Source organism: Hippopotamus amphibius, chromosome 3 (assembly GCF_030028045.1).
Source record: "Hippopotamus amphibius kiboko isolate mHipAmp2 chromosome 3, mHipAmp2.hap2, whole genome shotgun sequence".
Classification (NCBI taxonomy): domain Eukaryota; kingdom Metazoa; phylum Chordata; class Mammalia; order Artiodactyla; family Hippopotamidae; genus Hippopotamus; species Hippopotamus amphibius.
In genome coordinates, this window is record NC_080188.1 from 181,078,289 (window position 1) to 181,100,079 (window position 21,791).

At 38.4% G+C, this 21,791-nt stretch overlaps 1 protein-coding gene across 4 annotated transcripts in view; it reads left to right on the forward strand.

Moving 5' to 3' along the window:
* RAB3GAP2 (RAB3 GTPase activating non-catalytic protein subunit 2) overlaps positions 1–21,791 on the forward strand; it is a 106,957-nt gene that overhangs the window by 11,420 nt on the left and 73,746 nt on the right. For all 4 annotated transcript variants that reach the window (XR_009052754.1, XM_057728479.1, XM_057728480.1 and 1 more), the window contains exon 2: positions 8,581–8,642. Coding sequence is in view for 3 of the 4 variants with exons in the window: in XM_057728479.1 (XP_057584462.1) it covers positions 8,581–8,642 (62 nt within the window). In the remaining variant the exon portion in view is untranslated. The remainder of the gene's footprint in view (positions 1–8,580; positions 8,643–21,791) is intronic.

Genomic DNA, 21,791 nt, shown 5'->3' on the forward strand with positions numbered 1-21,791 from the left:
TTATGAAGTTGTAGGAAAGAATTATATAATTTCTATCTGATATATATATTATTGCCCTTAGTCAGTGACTTCCTTTGAAAAATAAAATGAATAGAAAGAAGAATAGGGCATATTAAATTTCTTCAAGGCTATGGATTTTGTTTTGTTGTTTTTGTTAGGATGGGTCCAAAGGTTTCTTAGGTTTTGGGGCAAAGGAAGCATGTTTAGTTTTTAAAGTTTTTAGAGCAGGAGGATACACTCTATTTCTGCTTTAAGATATTTTCAGTTCTGTCCTTTTTGTAAGTTGATAATCAGAACATTCTTCTTCTCATGTGATATAGGAGGCCACTTGTTTGATAATAGGAGTCATTAGAATTCCAGAACTGGAAGGCACATTATAGACCTAGTCCAATTTAATCATGGTGTTTTGAAAGAAAGAAACTCCTTTATTGAAAATGGGATGGCCTCCTCATTTTAGATTGCTGCGTATTTTTATGTGGTAAAAGAAATATGCTAGCATGAAATTTATATTGCCATTTCCGTTTCTTTAGAAATAGAAAAAGATTAATGATTTTGAGGCAAAGGAAATTAAGCAGCTTCTCAATTCTTTTAGTCTTTTTGTACTTTGTATTGCTATGTGATGCTTTCTGTGTCTTGGCCAAAAAGAGCCAACTAAAATTTGTTGAACCCCCTGAATTATCTACAAGTCATAGGTTCTAGAGGTTCGTGCTCTTTATAGAAACAAGTACGTTACCTGTTTTTTCCCTTGTCTTAGAAGAACGGAAATGAATTTGCTTCAGTGCTAATAAGATCTTTTCTTAGACCGTGGAGATTAAATTAAGTTTTCCTTTTCCTAACTTTTAATGATTTCAGTTTCTCATTTAGTTTTTGATCTTGACATACTCATATTGGAAAAAGCAAATACTGTCAAATTAATTGCCCACTTCTAGAATTCAGTTTCCTTTCTAGCTTCAGGTCTTGTTAAATGCAAAACCAATACTCAGTTTATGAGGACAAGACTGTTCAGAAGCAAATCAGAATAATGTATATTTTAAGTTAAATAGCCCTGGGGAAAGCAGACGTTGAATTTCTTATTTAAGCTTTTGTTGGTAGAATAATTCATTCATTGGAAATGTCCCTAAAAAAGACATCTATAATTTTTTGATGATTGAATTACGTTTTCTTTATAGTTTGAACGTTTCAGTGACTGTATCACTTATCAAGTGAGAGACTGAACAGTTTTTTAATACTAGTATAATCTAATCTCTTCAGGGAAAATATTCTCTCCAGAGGGAGTTATAGTTACATTTTATATTTTAAAGTCATTGGTTTTATTCATTCAGGCAAAACATTTAACTTGATAAGAGTAAGAACAAGAGTTTATGTTACCAATTAGTCTAGACAGTTCAAAAATAGTCCTCTTCAGTGTCAGGTATGAAGAAAGTTAAGGATTGAAAAGTCAAGTTACTAATCAATGAGGAGGGAGTTGCTTTTTGTTACTATAACTTATAGCTTCATCTTGCTCGTTTTAATTTCTCTCTATATCATGGAAGCTGGTTGGACATCACCTTAGGAATCTTATTTATATAGAGAGCAAGTATGATTCAAGGTGTGGTATGAAGTAAGAGTGAAGGGTAATCTCAGCAGATGAGGTGGACTAACAAAATTAGCTGACAGACTTCTTAAAAGACTTCAGTTGAGTCCTCAGTGCAATCCTTGATTATCTGTGAATTTTAAGGAAAAATGGTTAAGAATGTGAAAAGAACAGATTTTAAAGGAAACTCACCCCTCATGAAAGGTTTGCTGCCCCCCCCCACCCAAAAAAGTTAAAGATTCAAAACTAAGTAGAAGTGTCTCATGTACTTGGAAATGCCATTTTTTTCTCTAGATTGTACAGGAAATGAGGTTAAAGCCCAGTTAAAACATGAACCTTTGAAATATTTTGCTTATAGCCGATGCTGTCCTGATGTAATATAGTTTTAACATGACTTCTTTAGGAGCAACATCTGGCACATGTGTCATAGCAGTAAAGTAACAAGACTAGGGAAAAGCATTCTCATGATCTAGTTTTAGATGTCTCCAATAGGGAATATTTGCTATTTTTTAGCTGTTTTTAGTATAATTTGTTTTATTCTTTATTGGCAAAAAGAATATTTGCATAATAGAATATAGATAGAATTCAAAAATGATGTGGATGTTCTTTTTTCTTTTTTTTTTTTCCCCTTCAAAATGATATGGTGTTTTTTGGCAATTCAGTGTTCCTTGTAATTATTTTTTTCTAGCCTACCAAAAAATTAGGTTGAAAGTCATACTTAATTGAATGAATGTGTTGGTTTTCCTTTATCAATGCAGGATCTTTTTTAAGTACTGATACAAATGTTTGGGGTTTTTTTAATTTATTTATTGGCTGCATTGGGTCTTCGTTGCTGTGTGCATCGGCTTTCTTTAGTTGTGGAGAGCGGGGGCTACTCTTTGTTGTGGTGCGAGGGCTTCTCATTGCAGTGGCTTCTCGTTGCAGAGCACAGGCTCTATGTGCAAGGGCTTCAGCATTTGTGGCTCGAGGGCTCTAGAGCACAGGCTCAGTAGTTGTGGCACACAGGCTTAGTTGCTCCTTGGCATGTGGGATCTTCCCCGACCAGGGATCGAACCCGTGTCCCCAGCATTGGCAGGCGGATTCTTAACCACTGTGTTGTTTTGAAATGTTTTGTGTGTGTGTGTGTGTTTATGAAATATAAAGATCCATTAATCCATATCAGGCCAACTATTTTGAACTATATTTCTAGAGGATCTTTTTTTACATAGTAAATTCTGCCACTTAATTTGAACAAAGACTTGAATTTGAACAAAAAGGCTTTATTTTTCCCATTCTTAATCAAAATGAAAGCTAAGAATTGTTTTTTAATTATTTTTGTAATTAGCTAAAATTGAATGGAATAGAGAATTATGAAAATTTGTATATTTATAATTTTACATAGAAAGCTTATTTGAAAAAAATGGTTTTGATCTGGGATATAGTCTGTGTATATAAAGTTTATAAAAATAAAGTTTTTGTATTTCTGTGTAAATGTAAAAGGTTTAGAATCTATATCTGATTTGTTTACTATATTTAAATATATTAATTTAAATCTTTTTATAGGGATATATGGGGAAGCATTTGGGTGAGAAGGTCATTTTCAACGACTTTATATTCTAAATGGATATAAGTGTTTATTAAGTTCTTATGGTGTTCTTGAAGATACTTGTATATGTGGTGTGTAAGAGTTTGCACACACATGAAATACATTTTCCCTGCCCTCCAAGGTTTAATGGTTACTTGTATGGATAAGATGTACATTTATGATAAACAAGTTAACAATGCAGTAAATGACCCAACACAGTTTATGATTAAGTTCTGAAAGAAAAATATAATCAAATGCTATGGTTACACAAGAGGGAAAGATCATTGGTGGGTGCAAGAAAACTTAATGAAGAATTAATCCAAGTCCTGAAAGAGAAGTTGGATTTGGAGAGATAGAGGCAGAGACAAACGGGAATGCATTTTAGTTGACAAATATGGGATAGGCAAAGGCAGAGGGTGAGAATGAGGGTGCTGCATTTGGAGAGTAATCATCTTAACAGCCATTAGGAGTGTGTGTGTGTGCTAAGCACTGTTCTTTTAACTGTATCAATAGATACAGTTATTAACTCTGTTTTGCTAAAGAGGAAGCTGAGAGGGAAGAGATTGCATTGCCCAAGGACATATGACTCTTCAGGGGTAAAGCTGGGTATCAAACCAGGCAGCCTGATATCAGAGACCTAATCGTTGTTCTAGACCTGTGCTCAGACTGTAGCCAGGAGCCACGTGTGCAGTGGAGCACTCAAAACACGTCTGGTACAAATTGAGATGTGTTCTAAGTGTAGAATACATGTCAGATCTTGAAGACTTAGGATCAAAAAGAAAACAATGTAAAATATCTCATGGATAACTTAATATTGATTACATATTGAAATAATATTTTGGCTATATCATATTAAATAAAATGTATTATTAATTTCACCTGTTTCTACTTTTTAACTAAATTTAAAATGGCTTGTGTGGCTTGCCTTATATTCTTATTGGATAGTGCTGCTAAAGACTGCCCACCAGTGAGTTAAGAGTCTAACTGAAGTGAAAGAATAGAAACAAGGGTGAGGGCAGGCAAAGGAAAAAAAAAGAGATTTTGGATCAGACTACATTGGCATTGAAGTTATCCTTGAAGCTAGTGTTCCTCAGAGCGTGATCCATGGACAGTCTGCCTCATGTTTTCAGGATGGAGTCAATCCAGAAACTTCAGTCATCCCTAATTCAATATTTTAATCTCTTCCTTGCAGAGGTTTTGAGGCTACCTAGAGAGGGGAACCTGCAGAAGAGACTGTATATCTGGTTTTATAAAGGCAGTGAATGTGGGTGCCATTGTCTTAATATTCTGATCAGTGTTGTTGAATTGGAATTCAACAAAATAAAGGATACAGGCAGTTGATGATAGTGTTATTTAAAGAATTGCTTTCTGGAGATTGGGTGGTTGGTATTTATTTAATATTTGAGGAAAAAAATGCTTAAACTTACCCCATAATTTATAGCCTAGCCTTTGACCAAAATGAGTGCCACTTGGCTCATTAGGTTAACTGGGTAAATGCCAGCGGCTGTGTGATTTGGTGATTTGTGGGGTCCTTGGAATGTCTTCACTGGACCCTGACCACCCTAAAGGAGTTGTATATCCTGGTGTCCGTATGCTATAGTACATTTTGTTCAACTGACTTACCTCTTAAGTTATACCAGAGCTTGGCACTTTCAAATTACCCTGGCCAATAGGAGATTTTGATCTGTTTATTCTAAATGACAATCATAATTTGATGACAAAAAGTAAATTAGTCTTATTTCTTCATGAGTACATAGAAATTTGTAGATCTTAAGGTTTTACAGTAAATGTTCTGGATTGACATTAAACAGTGCAGTCTCAAATGATAGACACATTACTGCTATCATCCACAATCTTGATCAATTAAAACACACTGATAATGATATGCACTGAAGAACACCATCCCTTATAGAAAAGTTACCAGAAAGAAGGACTGCCTGAATAAAGTTCTGTACATGAACAACAACTTTATTAGACATTCAGCAGCTATTTTTTCAATATAATTTTTCTTTTTTAAAGAATGTGCTTGGGGCTTCCTAGGTGGCACAGTGGTTAAGAATCCACCTGCCAATGCAGAGGTCACGGGTTCGATCCCAGCTCCAGGAAGATCCCACATGCCGCGGAGCAACTAAGCCCGTGTGCCAAAAAAAAAAAAAAAAAAGAATGTGCTTGGCCTGCTTGCATATTTTTAGGGCATAAGAAATAACCTTGGTAAAATGCTGAGATTCTGACACTTTTTAACAGGCAACAATAGCTGTCAAATAGCAGCCTGCAAAACAGTATCAAATGATTTTCAACGTAAGTCAGGAGGCTGCAAAATTTCTATCACCTGCACTGAGTAGAAATAGCCTCAAGGGTAGTACCTAATTTGCAGATATTTTCGTTTTTGTTTTTTTAATGTTTCCTATTTTTAGGTTGACTAGAATTTGGAATACATTTTCTTACAGTATTATAAATAGAATTCTAGACCAACCTTCAAAAACATCTTTAATCTATCTGAGTGACAGTTCTGTTTCACCTTCCTTGTAACCTCTGTTTGTACTGTGACCTCTTTGGGAAATGTATTCCTGTGATAGTAGGAGATGCCTGATTAAATTTTCTTTCCCTCTTATTAATAGAAATTCCCCAGTCAGAGGCATTGAGAAATGGGTAAACCGTCATGAACAGAAGTATTTTGTAAAAAGAAGGTATTTCTCAAGGTCTTTCTGTTCCTGGATTGTTTTGAATTGTAGGAAAATCCAAATTGCTGCTGTCTTCTGTTTGATCGTGTGAGTCATTTGTGAATTGAGTCAGGTACTTTTTATACCAAAATGGAAGAGAACGCATTCTTCATCGTTTTCTTTTGTACCGCTTTCAGCAGAGGTTATGTGCACAAAACTAAGCTCTTTGAAGGCTTATTTGCTTTTGTATCCCCAGCACTTAGCACAGGGCCCAACACAGGAAGAGATGCTGTGCTGTGTTGAATGAATGAATGAATGATTAGCTGACCTTTATGAAGTACTTTAAATTCTGCATGGTCTCCGAAAGATTTGTGGTAATTCGATAAATATTTTTGTGGCAATTTTAACATTGAATTGTGGACCTTAGAGTGATAAGCTTTACTAGGTACTTTGCTTTCTCGTACAAGAGACAGAGCATTTTCTAGACCTGTATAAGTGGAATGGCCTAGTTGCCATCAGCCCACAATAAGACGGTTGCTTTTGGTGCAGTGGAAAAATTAGCAGAATAAAGAGATTGCCTAACAGAATTAGATTGCCAAAGAGCAAACTAACTTTCCAAGTTACAAAAAAAATTTCCAAGTCTGAATATTAAGGGAATACTTGCATTTTAAAATAATATCTTGCTTTTGACCTTATTTGTAAGCCCCACGTTTCCTAATCTTATCCTTCTTCATAAGCCATAGGGGTAAGTATAGCAGAATACTTGCTAGCATGGGCTGTGGAATTCAGGCAGACCTGAATTCAAACCCCATTCCGCCACTTAATCCTCTGTCATCTTGGTCAAGTTATGTAAACTAGGTAATCTGTTTTTCTCATTGTAAAAAGGAGGTCATAAAGGATCCTTGTCATGCTTATGTGAATTAATGTCTGTAAAGAATTTAGGCATATGGAAATGCTGGATAATATTAGTTGTTCTTATATGATAATAACCCCTATCTGTGAATGGCATTTTTTTTGCCTCTTTGCCTTTGAAAAGTTCCTAGCCACTTTTTAAAGACTTAGTTTAAGATGACCCCTCACTATATTTTTTCATCTCTCTCACTGCCTCATCTGAGTTCCCATAGTAATCAGTTACAGCACTCACCATGACAGTTACATGTTTGTCTCTCTCCTACACTAGATCACAAATTCTTTAAAGAAAAAGAGTTCATGTGTTTGTATTTTTCTCTGTTCCTACTACAGTGTTTGGCACATGGTATTTAACAGAACATTTGTTAAATTGTTTAATTGATGTGTATACAGAAATCTTCTATAAGTTGTACAGTGTTAATCAAATGATTAGTGCTGTTTTAGGACCTAATATATGCCTAGCAGTGTGCTTGGCACATTAGAAAGTAGTTATTTGGCGTTTAAGTACCAAAGATGGGAATATTACCACAAAGCTAATTGAGCAGTGATTCTAAGTACCAGACTGTAACATTTTTTATCATCTAATGTATAGTTGATTTTAGCAACTTTTGAAACCTTGTAGATAAGTGAAAGTTCTATTTGCTTCCTTCCTACTGTCAGCATCCTGGATAACAGGTTCAGTGCCATCTTTTAAATTGATTCTCCCCCAGACTTTTGAAGCTGATTGGTTTAAATACAGTATTTTATTTATATAAAATTTACTACTTTATGTAAATTCTTAGTAAATTTATAAAACATACTACTATGTTTTGTAGTATTTTAATAGCTAAATTCTAATGACTAGCATCGAGAACTTCTTATGCGCCAGGCACTGAGGACTTTAGCATGCTGTCTGATTTAACCACTCGCAGCAACCCCACTAACTGTAGGTACTGTCGTTTTCCACGATATTACGGTAAAAGAACTAAAGCTCATAGATATAGGGTAACTTGCTCCAGGTCACAGAGCTGGTAAGTGCTGGATCCAGGATGTGAACCTAGATAATCTGATTCTGGGGCCTAAACTTATAATTAGGCAACTGCCTGCTCTTTTCTCATTTTGGGGGAACTGTTATTTGTTTTTTAATTTAATTTGAGGTAATATACATTTAATATCTACTGTTTGTTTCAGAGTAGTGCCTTTAAAAATTATGGTTTTATTCCTTCTCTTCTGATATGAGATAAATTCAAAGATAATTATATAAAAATGAGTAACACAGGCATTGTAAGGGATCATACTGTCCAAACCAATTTGGGATTTGTAATTCCCTGTTGCAGTGTTGGTTGAACATCTTATTTTAATCCAAGAGAATGTTCTCATGTATAAGAAATCACAGAGTATCAGGAAAAGATGGCGAATAGTAGACCTATCTGGTTTCAGAATTCAGTTTTCTTTATCTTTGATACCTTGTCTTATTAAAACACTTTTAAAGATATCTGTATGGAATTTTAGGTGTGTTTTGGTCACTGTGTATATTTAATTTGTCTGATGTCTTAAGGAACAAATATTTGTCATTTTAAGATTTTTTTAAAGTCACCTTTGCAGTTGGATTTAAATGTGGATAAACTTGATGTCTAATATCTTAAGACCCAAATAACTTGCACACTTTTACATAGATTTGGAAATTCAGGTCATATGTTTCCTGATTATTATTATATATAGCAAAATGTTGATCTACTATAGTTTACCATTGTTTTCTTCCTTGATATGAGCATTATACCAATATAGTATTTATTATATATCAGGGGTTGGTTTTATTATGTTTAGAGGAAATGTTCTTAAAATATTTTAAGCTCTATATTTCATGTAAGTACTTTTTATCTTTTTCAAAACAGGTAAATCAAACTGGGAAGATGATGGTTGGGGAGCATGGGAAGAAACAGAACCCCAGGAACCTGTAAGTCTTTGTAAACATATGAATGCTTTTTGATGGTGGCTTTTTCCTTTTGTAATGATGGTGACATATTTCAGTGTTAGCTTAACATTTTAAAATCTTTGTCAAGTACATTTTTGTGCTTACTTAATAGTGCTTAAGTAGACGCCTGTTTTTAAGGATTTGATGACTTTATCTCAGTAGGCTAAGTGGAGAATAGTTGTTTTAGGATTCTTTCTCCTTCATTATTCTTTTAGACTCTTGCACTTAGTCATTCAGTATAGATTTGTTAAGTGCTCGCCACATTCTAGGTGCTGGGAATAGAGCAATGAGCAAGGTAAACAAAGTCCCTGTGTATGGAGTGTGTTTTCATCTATGAGTAATAGAAAAATCTGACCTAAACTGGCTTAAATAACAAGCACATTCATTAGCTCACATACAACAAAATCAGAGATAGTACGTACTCCCGGATGGGTTGATCCAGCAGTTCCACTAAGTCATCAGGATTCAAGTTCTTTTGTTCTGTTTACTCTGCATATACCATGTTGACTTCATCCTAAAGCTTGTTCCTCTCAGAGGTGTGATGGGGAAACATGTTTCTTCATTCCTGCCCGGAGGGAGAAAAAGGCCAGGGCTTTTCATGATTCTTTTCCTTGCCTTTTATCTCCTTGGCTCGAATTGGGCCAAATACTTATTTCTGAACTAGCCACTAGCAAGGTATATGAGATTTTCATCAGTCAATCACATCATTTCCTAAAGTTGGAGGATAAAAGGGTCAGCTTCTCCTGAGGCCCACAGCTGCGCAGGGGAGATGTTGACATCTGAACAAAATCAGGGTTTTTTTAATTAAGAAAGAAGAATGAACCTATATACTGAATAGGTCTTATCATTCCTGTGCCCAGCAGCTGACACTAATGGGGAGAGATAAAAGAAAAAAAAGTTTTTTTAAGATAGATGAGAAGTATCAAATGATGGTAATAGTTACACAGAGAATTCAATTGGTGATGTGATAACAAGTGATCGTGTAGATTGAGTGGTCTGGGAAGGTTTTTTGGAGGATGTGACATTTAGGCTGAGGTTTGGAAGGTGACAGGGAGTCAGCGAGGTGCAGGTCAGGTGGAGAGCATCACAGGGCAGGGCAACAGCTCATGCAAAGGCCCTGTGGCAGGATGGGCTTGGAGTTGGCAGTAATGTAGAGAAGCCAGCGTGGATTGGCAGGATGGAGATGGCTACGCGATGGGGTCAGAGAAGCAAGCAGGTCTGATGGAAGGCTTTGCGAGTTTGGAGTTTATCCTAAATACAATAGGAAACCACACTGATCTCATTTCTCATTGTTAAAGTTCATCTTGGCTGCTATTTGAAATAGATTAAAGTAGGGAACAAAAGTGTAAGACCAATTAGGAGGCTGTTAGAGTAGTTTAGTTGGGAAATGATGGTGGCTTGCATTAAGGTAGTGTTAGTGAAAATGAGAAATCGGTAGATTCAGGATGAGTTTCAGAGAGAATGATAAGTTTCCTTTGAATTGGTTGTGAGGGGTGAGGGGGAAAAGAAGAATCTAGAATTGACTTCTTTGGTCTGGGGTGTGGTGTGAAGTAGATAAAATGTAGTAAAATGGTGATACTCCCTAAAGCTGAGTAATAGGTACCATCCTGTTTATTTTTGTCAGTCTTTGAAAATATCCATAAGGAAAAGTCTTTTAACACACCTTCCAGATACTTGACTTGAGCTACTGATGGATGGCGTGTCATTTATTGAGTTGGGAAAGACAGATCTGGAGGAGAAATGAAAGAGCATCGTGTCATGAGCAGCGGAGCATACTGGTGTTGTATAGAGTTGCAACAGATCGTCGTGAGGAGATGAAGAACAGGAGATCATTTCAGAAGACCTCAAGGAGGATCCGGAGGTGTTGAATAGGAAGTAATGCAACTCAGGGAACTTGGTTATCCCATCACCACGGCAAACAAACACCTTGTCCCTTTCTGCTCTAGTCCTGTGTCAACATGGAGACTCAGTTATACTCTGTCTCTGCTTTTACTAAGACTTACTGGCTTCTGGTTACTTGTAATTTAGACTCTTTCACAGCTTTTACTTATATCTTTTGTTTGTGGTTGTCTTAGATTCTTTCTCCTTTTTGTATCACACTTAGCGCTCATGTGAGGATTTTACTGAATCTGTTCATCACCATCCAGTGTAGGATTTTGAGAGGGGGGACATAGGTCACTGCATGGGACATCGGCCAACCTAGTAGTGCTGCCCTCTGGTCAGGCATCCGTCAGCAGTCAGTTAGCTGTGGCAAGAAGGGGGAGGTGCCGGGGGGAGGCGGGGGAGGGGACGGGTAAGTATTAAAAAGGTTGCAGCCTCTGCGTGACCCTATGTGAGTAGACCTCTCAGAAGGGCGTGTGCTTTGAGAACTTCTCAGAAAGGGATGGCGTAGCTGGCAGCGACCTTGCGGTTACTTTTAGTCTTTGTTTTCTAGAATCATATAGCTAAGTGACTATTGTGAGTAATACAACAAACTCTCAAGTAAGTTGGAGGCTTTCTGGAGTAAACCTCACAGACATTACACGTTAAAGTGGACACATGCATTTGTTGTCTCAGAGGAGCTTCCAGTGGGACAGTTATTATTAAATATATAAAATAGCACTGATGCCGAGTTATGGTACTTATTTACAGGCCCGGAGGCCCTCATCTTAGAGAGTCCACTGGTACATGGTTGGTTCTATCTGGAGTGGATTTTTACTTGTGAATGATGCAGTTGGGGATTTGTGTGGGAGGCTGGTTTTCATTACAAATATCTGCTACATCTCCCCTGATAACTTTAAGGCGATGAGTTTACTGATAGCGTGTCATAGATCTGTTTTCTGGCTCATCTAACAGTGTGCCTTCCCCAAGCTCACAGTCCCTCATGGTGTATAACCCAACATAGGAGGAAATGATTGCTACTACAAGCTGGGGTCGGAGAAGCAGGCAGGCCTGGTGTAAGGCTTTGTGAATTTGAAGTTTAGTCTACATGTGATCAGAAACTGATTTCTGGTTTTTGAAGCTCACCTTGGCTGCTCTGTGCAATAGGTTGCCTCTCGTATTCATGAAGGTCATGAGTTGGTTTATTTTACAGTGTTTCATTTGATGTTCCACCGTTTCAGCTGATTCTGGGTGACGTGGACAATGGTAGCCTAGGTAGAAGTGTAAGTGTTCTCAGACCTCCTTTAAATCTGACCTGTGAAGTGTGTTGTCTTCTCTTTATCGGCAAGGAGATCCTAAATCTCGGGATGACGTATCTTAACTGTTTCAGTTAAAAGCCAAGATATGCTACTACTCATTCTGAAAACACATGAAATTCCTTACATGTGGATGAAATTTTTTCATTCAGATAAAATTTGAATATTTACAAGTGGCCCTCAGGGATGAGAGTGCTTGTTGTTCTCTTCGTCTTGTTGCTTACACTGTGGACTTGACAAATGCGGCGACTGAAACAGGATTGTTAGGCCTCATTGACAACAATTTTGGGTGCACCAGTCATTCCTAACTGTTTGAACCCTTTTGCCTGTCACAGTCTTATGTACATGGTGAATGACAACAACAGTGGGCCAGGACAATGAGGTTCAGAAGTTATTCAGATGTTGGGACTTCCCTGGTGGTCCAGTGGTAAACAATCCACCTTCCAGCGCAGGGGTGAGGGTTCGATCCCTGATCAGGGAACCAAGATCCCACATGTCGCGGAGCAGCTTGAGCTACTGGATGGATGGTGTGTTATTTATTGAGTTGGGGAAGACAGATCTGGAGGAGAAATGAAAGAACGTCGTGTCATGAGCAGCAGAGCATACTAATGTCATACAGAGTTACAGCAAAGCTCCACCGGGAGATTAAGGACTGGAGCCCACACCACAGCTACTGAGCTCGTGCGCCTCAACTAGAGAGCCTGCCTGCCACGAACTACAGAGCCCACTTGCCCTGGAACCTGTGTGCCACTAGAGAAGAGAAAACCAATATGCCACAACTAGAGAGAAGCCTGCGCACTGAAACAAAGAGCCCACACGCTGCAGTGAAAGATCACGCGTGCCTCAGTGAAGATCCCATATGCCCCAACTAAGATGTGGCCCCCCAAAATAAATAAATAAATAAATAATAAAATAATTATCCAGATGTTAAAGTCATCCTGCAGTGTTTGAGAGCTTCTTTGAATTTGGATCCGGTCCTCAAAACAAGACAGCATCTTTGCCATGGGAGACTATTTGGTGGATGAGAACATAAATGGCACCGGGGCCAGGGAAAAGGGTATGACCTCTGCCTTACACTGCAGCATCATCCAGAACTTTCCACGTATAGCATCATTATGAAGTTCTGCTGAGAAAAATGTTTTATACCAGGACTGTTAGAAATTTTACTCAGGTGAGGCAAGAGACTTCTGTTATTTCTACTACCATCTATGGTGATGAACAACTCCAAAGACACAGCCAGCTCCAGAGACATGGTAAGAATCAGAGTAAATTTTGGCAGATGTGTGAAGCGCAGATGTACACACACTAGTTAAGGTTAATAGGTGTTGCCACCTAGTTGGAATGGAAAGGGAACTTTCTACTCTTTCATCACGGACAGACAGCAAACTCAAAACCTGCCTTCCCTCACAGTCCCCCTGGCAGGGCTTGTCCACATTAAAGATGAGAGAGACCAAGACTGGAAGAAGTGGAATGTCTTGAAGTCAGCTTATGGTTGTGTCAGGGTGCAGTAACTGTCAAAACGATAGGCTTCTCCATCAGTTGCCATTGGGTGGTGGTTACTATGACCAGCAGAGGAAAGTAAGCTTTCATTCTTTGTTCGTCTGCCATTAGAGACGTGTTGTGTTCTGGTCTTTAGGAGGGCTGCGGTGGTGTGTCACTGAACCACAGAGAAGGGTACATAATCGTAAAGCGTAGCAGCCACTGTCACCGAATGCTGACCTGAAGGCCAACTCGCTGCTACTGAGTCCAGCAAAAAGCTATAAAAACTTCAGGATGCTTTTTATCTCTAGGAGTCTGTCAGCTCTTTGAGAGTAGTTTCTTATTTTTATGGCAGAAGAGAGTAAAGGGCTTTTGTAATCATAGAGATTTAGTACCAGGGGTCTGGATAAGGCTTTTCTAAGGAAGGAAAAGGCCTCCTTAATTTCGATTCTGGGGTATCAGCTGTAATGAGGGCTTAGTATTCTAGTATCTGTTAGCAGCAGCAGCCAGCCACATCCAAGAAAGCATGCGTCTATGACCCTGGTAGGCTTTGGAACTTTAGGGATGGCTTCTGTTATAGAAAAGGACAAATGTCCTTCTCCTATAGATATTTCATACTTGTGTTAGTCTGCTCGGCTGCCATAACAGAATACCACAGACTGGGTGGCTTAAACAACAGAAGTTTATTTTCCTAAGTCCTGGAAGCTGGAAGCCCAAGATCCAGGTGCCGTCAGGGTTGGTTTCTGATGAGACTCCTCTTCCGGGCTTGCAGGTGGCTGCATTCTTGCTGTGTCCTCACCTGGCGTTTCCTCTGTGCATGAAGACAGAGAGCTGGTTCTGGTGTCCCTTCCTCTTCTTAGAAGGATACCAATCTATCAGATGAGGGCTGTGCCCTTATGACCTCTTTTATCCCTAATTACCTTCTTAGAGGCTCCATCTTCAGGTACAGTCACGTTGGGGGTTAGGGCGTCAACATGTGAATTTTGGGTGGAGGATACAGTTCAGTCCATAATAACAATGCCCAAAATAGTGGATCCATGACAGGCATAACTTTTATGTGTTCAAGTGCAATGAATAAAGTTAAGCAATTCATCCTTGCCCATAAGTAAATACACGAGAGGATTGAAAGGCAAACAGAATAGGCGTCCAAGATGGAAGAAAAGGCAAAACAAAGATCTTCCTCTGTACTGTATTTTAAGCTGGCATCATGACAGTTAGTACCTGGCTGGGGGAAATGGGAAAAGAAGATAGTTGTACTATGACATCTACTGATTAATGATCCTATAACAAATAGTAAGTAGCATTTTTTACAGTGTGGTAAGGGTTTTTGGTTGGGGTTATAATTTTTTTGCTTTGGGAAAGAAGTGATATTTTTTGCTCAGCTTCATGCTATAATGGGAAGTGAGGCAGTTTGGGAAGAAGCTTGATGGGGTTTAATTTAATTTTAACTGGCAAGGCAGATTTAATGAGCTTTCCTTCATTGGTGTATTAAGACCAAAGGGTTGGAAATATAGAATCAAGGATTTGCTTGACAGCAGTTTCGGTTTCTGAAACAGGAAGCACGGAAGGTCCTGGGTTGAGGTCCTCAGTTAAGGTAGGCAGCATGGAAAATTTCCACTTAAAAGACATCTTAGAAATGTGTTCCATCTGTTTTACAGAAGGTGATATAATGCAGTTTACAGAGGCACTAATGATTTAGCAGATTAACAGAGAATGAAAAAAAGCATGCTGCTCAGATAGAGGCCCCAGAGAAATGTTTGTTTACAGGCTGAGAAACAGGGGACAGCATGACCTGATTAGAGACTCTTAGAGCATCAATAATCTGGGGTAATGCTGGAAAACATTTTGCCTTATTTTAGTGTCGTTAGACCTGTGGTGCCATCTACCACACAAGACATAAGCAGTGGATTGGCCAGAGGCAGAAGAAGAGCACCTAGGCTCTCCTCCTGCAAGGGGGTGGTGGCCACAGAGGATCTCTTTCCTAAGGTGGGCTCTCATCGGAACTTTGGACCTTTGACTGTTAGAAACACTCATTTTGCCAGTGACCTTCCTCTCCACCTTAACACAAGCTGGGTCTAGCCTAGTGCTTCTCAGTGGCGGGTGGGAGTGGGGGAGATGGTTTTGCCCCTTAGTGGACAGTTTAGCAGTGTCTGGAGACATTTTTGTTTGTCACAGCCTGGGGGAGGTGCGTCTAAGTGGGTAGAAGCCAGGGAGGGATGCTGTGAAGCATCTTACAATGCCCAGGACAGCCCTTCAAACAGAGGATCGTCTACCCTAAACGCTAGTTGTGCTGGACTTCAGAAATCTTGGTCTAGCCCACGGCTTTTAGTATGACCCTCCCAGCCTTTCTTCCTGCCTTTACCCCTTTTTGTTCTCTGAAATTTCTTGGCCTCTTTTGAGGACCTCAAAACTTTTGATCTTGTAAGTCAACTTTACCGCAATTAAAAAAAGTTATTTAACAAAAAAAAAAATAAAAGGCGGGGTGGAGGGGAACCTTTTGATCTTTATGGCCATGAGTTTGGTTTTAGTGGATTCTGGTGGAGTGATCTGCTAGTGTGAAAAGTTCGGTTAAAGGATTGTTTGCCAGCAAACAAAAGTGAGTGTAAGCTCTTCCCCAGTCTTTGGTCACAGACCAACCAGTAGTGTGGGCTTAGTCTTGGTGGCACTATTTATGCCTAAATATTTAAGAGCGACCTATTTTTAGTCTCTCCATATAGTCAGCCACCACTTTTCTTTGCTCTTGTTTATAGCTGTTAATTTTAGTTCAAGTCTGGACTCCTCAGGCATTCCTGCAGGGTAGCTTCTGTGAGTTGGTTTTGGCTTGGTGATGGACCTCTGGTCTTCTGCCAGGGAGAGAGGGACAGCGGCTGACTGTGTGGTCGAGGAAGGGATCTGGGGACCTGCTTGTTGCCTAAACACACTTTCAGCCAAGCCTCCTGACTTTAACTGCATCCTCGCCCTCACTTCCAGAGGGAGCTGGCACCAGTTCCGGGGCCTGTTGGCAGTCTTGCAGTGCAGCTGGGGTTGCTTCTCAGCTTTCCTCACCATCACTTCAGTGGGAGTTAGTTTTCCAGGGACTGTAAAAATCAGTTACCACCTGTCCATCTGCTTTCTAGCTCTCAAAATTTAGTGGCTTTTTTCTTCTTCTTTTCGCTCATATTTGAAACAAACTATTTTACTGCTGTTTTTAGTGGGGTTGAGAGTGCTGGGGAGAGTGAGAGTAAAAGGATGTGTTTAATTCTCTCTTTACTTGAAAGTCCATGGAAACTTCATTTTTACGTACTGTTCTACCTCTTGCCTTTTCCATTTAGTGTAATATGGAGGCTTTTCTGTATCTGCATGTGTAAATCATCTAGTTCTTTTAAAGGAATACCAGCTATTTCCTTGTGTAGATATAATGTGATTTTTTTAGCCACTCCCCTATTGAGGGACATTTTGTTTTTGTTTGTTCCTTTTCCTCTGTTTTCTGTCACAGGCAGTGCTGTAATTATCTTTACATCTACTGTGCGTCTTTGGTTACATGTGTGTGTAGTGTCATGCATGAAAGTCAGACTGCCTGAATTTCTATCCTAACTCTGCCAGTCAGTGACTGTGAAACCTTGGGCAAGTTACCTAACTCCTCTCAGTCCAGTTACCTCATTCCTAAAGCGGGATTAATAGGATTATTAATCATAGGATTAAAATCATAGGATTATTAAGAGGATGAAATGTGCTTAGAATAGTATGTGGAAAATACATAGTATGTGGTCAGTATATGTTAACATAAATTCCTAAAAGTGGAATTGCAAAAATAAAAGGTATACACACATATTTCAGATTTTAATAGAAATTGTTGAGGATGCTTCCAAAGCCTGCCCCAGTGTGTATTCTAAACACAGTATGTGAGAGTGCCTCGCTCTCCTCTCTGTGTCCCAGATACGAAAACATCACTGAGCTAGTTGCTTTTTATCTTGTGCGCTGTTTATTTTGCAAAAAATGAAATATTTCTCTGTACCCATATTTTTATCAATATTGGGAAATTCAAGACTATGAGAAATGGATGTGTTTTCTTATAGAGACCTACTTTTCTCAGATACTTTTTGAAATTGTTGGCCCCTAGTAGGTTATCAAACTTTAATCTTTGCAAAATCAGGATGGCATGAAATGCCATGTCAGTGTTTTAATTTGTATTTTTAAGTTTACTAGTGAGGCTGGTCGTCTTTTCAAGCTTTTCACTCAGATATTTTTTGGGAATGTGTACTGTTATCGTGTGTGTATGTGTATGTGGGGACACCAATAGCAATTTAAGGTCCGTAGCATTTAATTTAACTATTAGCTCTATTCTGACTTATATTAGGTGCTAATTGTTTCTTGTTTATTAGTCTTATTTGTCCAACTAGATAATAAAGCTTTTTTTTTTTTTTAGAACTTTTATTGAGATACAGTTAACATACAATAAACTGCATATATTTAGAGCGTACAATTTGGTATCCCAATCTCCCAATTCATTCCCCCCCAACCCTCCCGGCTTTCCCCACTTGGTGTCCATGTGTTTGTTCTCTACATCTGTGCCTCTATTTCTGCCTTGCAAACCGGTTGATTTGTAATAAAGCTTTTGAGCAGGAATTGTTTGGTACTTTCTTATATCCTATGGTGCCTAGGGAGCACATAGATTTAGTATTTAATATTAAACAGTTGCTTCAAAAATAAAGAAGTATGCTTTTTAGTTTTGGTGTTTTATTGTTATTATTTGTGAAATGAATTTTTTGTAAGTAATGAATTTTTTTTTTAAATGACACATTTATTATAGGAAATTCAGGTATTATAGAAAAATACAAAGAGTAAAATAATCAACTTTATAACATCTAAGAATAATCATCATTGTTAACTTTAAGAGGTTATAAATGTAGACATTTGGTTGAGCAGTTGGATGAATGGGCACACAGAGAATTCTCTTAAAATGGGGTCATGTTATATATACAATTAAGAAATAATAGCAGAATTAATCCTACTTGAATTGACAGTTGTGACTAATTGTGTTTGTAAAATTTTTTTCTTTGGATTATCTGTAATCAAATTTGTAACCAAATTTAGAGCTCTTGCCTTGCCGCATTTTAATTTTGACACGACCTTAAGATCTTTCATTTGAGAGTTTTAGTCCCTGGTCTAGAAAATGGCCAAGGCCAATCCTTTTCATTCTGTATTAGAGAAAGCTCTAGGGCTCTGCAAAGCTAGCTACCTCATTTCTGCCTTTATCTATTTCATATATTACAATATTGTATAAAATTTTGTTCAGGAATAAAAAGCCCAGCTATCTAAAAAAACATTTGAGAAGCATTGGGTATTATGTATGCTAATAGCAGACTAGAAAAAAAGAAAACTTACATAGCATTGTTTATTTACTTTTTTATGTTTCAAAATTGCTGAAGCACTTAGGTCTCTTGGTTTAGAAAGTGTAGGTGACTAGTTAATTTCTATGATTTAGGTAGTGAACTACCGAGAATTACAGTGCATATGCTGACAGCCCCTTATTTATACTGGGTTTTGCTGGCACCACTGTTACGTGTACATGCCTGCGAAAGTTAGCACAATGAAAATGACAGGAAAAATTGCAAACGATGGACTTACTAACTAAAGTTGAAGGCTTTGACAAATTACTCTGGGCTGCTTCAGTGATTTTCTAGTCATCACAGTAGCTGATACACCATAAAACGTTTGCCACTATCTTTACAGAGTGATATTTTACCAGCCCCTATGGTAGCCAGCTATAATTGAAAGGCTGGTTAAATTACTGCAGTTTTACCATCTGCTGCATTCTGAAAGACTATTGTTTAACAAATCTGTGGGCTTAAAATCAAAAGAAATAAAATTTTAAAATATATATTTGTTACAGCCCTAGTGTTTAGAAAGGATTCCTTTTCATAATCCACATCAGTGGCTTCCGTATTTGTGCAGATTAAGAAAAAATTTTACTAGTCTCAAGGCAAAGAAATATCCTTGAAGTTTAGGCCACACTGAAATAAAATTATACATTCCCTCTTCCCACCCCGAAATAGGGGCTATGTTTTATAGCTGATGGACGCCTTTAATGTTAACTTTAGTAACTGGGTGCGTGCTGAATTTTTGGAAAGCCAAGGTCGTCCCTGGCGATGCTGTTTTTGTTTTTGTTTTTTAAATATCATACCTCACTGGGGAAATTGAGAACCTCGTCGAATGATGGCATTATTTTAGGATCATTACCTTCAAGGGAGCATTGTTCGTGGCTATGGGCCCCATTATTGTGTGGCAGGTTTTCAGAAAAATCTAATTGGTAGGCAGATGCCCTCATGGTACAAAACAGTGATGAGCTTGCATCTTGCTGGCCACAGTGTGTGTTGAGACTTCATGGCGCATTATTACTAGGCCTTTACAGCCCCCTTTCCTCCCTTTACTTTTTTAATCATTGAGGGGCGCTCATCTTTGAGTCTAGAAGTGGAGTGGAGCTTCTCGTCAGCCCTTTCCCTCTGAATGCACAGTGGCAGAGCAGAGTTAGAGGTGCTGTGGCAGCTGTGCTTAGAGGGCCCAGCTTCCCAGGGCAGCGCAGTGTGGGAGGAGCGCAACGGGCTGCCCAGGCGATTGAAGCCCAGAGCCTGGGTTCAGGTGCCCGTGTCTACATCCCTGCTGCGGCTGTGTGATGTGGGGACGTTATCTTGATAAGTCTCCGTTTCTCCATCTCAAAATGGGGGTAGTAACAGAACCTTCTTTATAGAGCGACAGTGAGAATTAAGTAAGATTTACGTGAAAAGCACTTAACAGTGTCTGGCACTTAGTGAGTGTTTGGCAGATGTGAGCATTATCCACATCACTGCTGTCATCCCCGTCTCATTCCTGTTGAGTTAGGTGGCCAAACCCAAACACATATCTGGGGCAGACACTTCTCGACAGGCCAGTGCCCTCTGCTTAGGAGGATGCCAAAGCATTTCTTTATCGTGAGAGGAGGTTTCAAGTGACTGTGGCCTAATTTCTAGTAAATTGCTTGGGTACAACATAAGAGACAGAACAATTTAGGACATGTACCTTCCCATCCTTTTATTCTTTGTTTGCCTTTGTATATAGCATGTTGATTGTTGATGTACCATCCTGTTATACCATGGGATTTTGTTTTTTCTTTTTGAGGATTTTTTTGAAAGAAATTTGATTTATATAAGATTTCTTCTCCCACCTCCACTCCCAGTTGTTTTCAATTTTTAAATTTGCTTCATGAAAACAAACTTATGATTACCAAAGGGGATAGTGTGTGTGTGTGTGTGGGGGGGTTATAAATTAGGAGTTTGGGATTAATATATACACACTACTGTACAGAAAATAGATAAACAACAAGGACCTGCTTACAGCACAGGGAACTAGATTCAGTATCTTGTAATAACCTATAATGGAAAAGAATCTGAAAAAGAAAACATATGTATGTATAACTGAATCACTTGCTGTATACCTGAAACTAACACAACATTGTAAATTAACTATACTTCAATTAAAAAAATAAATTTGCTTCATGATTTTGTGATAAAATTTACACTGCTTGGGGCAAAATATCTACGCCTATGGAGAAATAACAAATTCTTACCTCTGTTTATAATTTTAAGGATATTATTTAATTTTAGTTGTGTCATTAGAGACTTTTTATCTTATTGAATCTGATACACTGAATATCGTTCCTTTGGAATTACATGTGACCAGGAGCCTGTGGTTCTTCCACTCCCACTGCAATGTGGCTGTGGATGAAAAGAACTATTGAACTTGTATTATCACACACCGTTGCATTTCGTGAAAAGCTAGCATCATTCCCAAGCAGCGAGACTTAAACTTTAGATCTAAAATTTTATGACTGTCAAATCCTAATGATAATAAGTGATATCATAATATAGCATAATATACTACAAGCATGCCTCATTTCATTGCACTTCGCAGATATATCATTTTTTTACAAATTGAAGGTTTGTGGTACATCAAACAGATTATTGGTGCCATTTTCTGGCAACATTTGCTCACTTCATGTCTCTTTGTCACATTTTGGTAATTCTTGAAATATTTCAAACCCTCCACCAGCAAAAAGATTATGACGTGCTGAAGGCTGAGATAATGGTTAGCATTTTTTATCAATAAAGTATTTTAAAATTACAGTATGTTCATTTTTTTTTTAAGATATATTGCTGTTACACACTTAATAGACCACAGGATAGTATACACATAACTTTTACATGCCCTGGGAAATCAAAAAGTTTGTGTGACTCGCTTGTTGTGATATTTGCTTTATTGTGGAGGTCTGGAGCTGGTGAACCCAGCGTATCTCTGAGGTGTGCCTGTATAAGATAATCACGTGAGTGTGTTCTCACCTGTGTTTGGTACACGGACCTCCTGCTTGTGCACGTCCAGCTTTGCTGTGACAGACTAGGAGGATCTGCCTTTAGACCCACAGTCACAAGGAAAGATGCAGAGTTAGAGAGGACGTAGAAAAGGA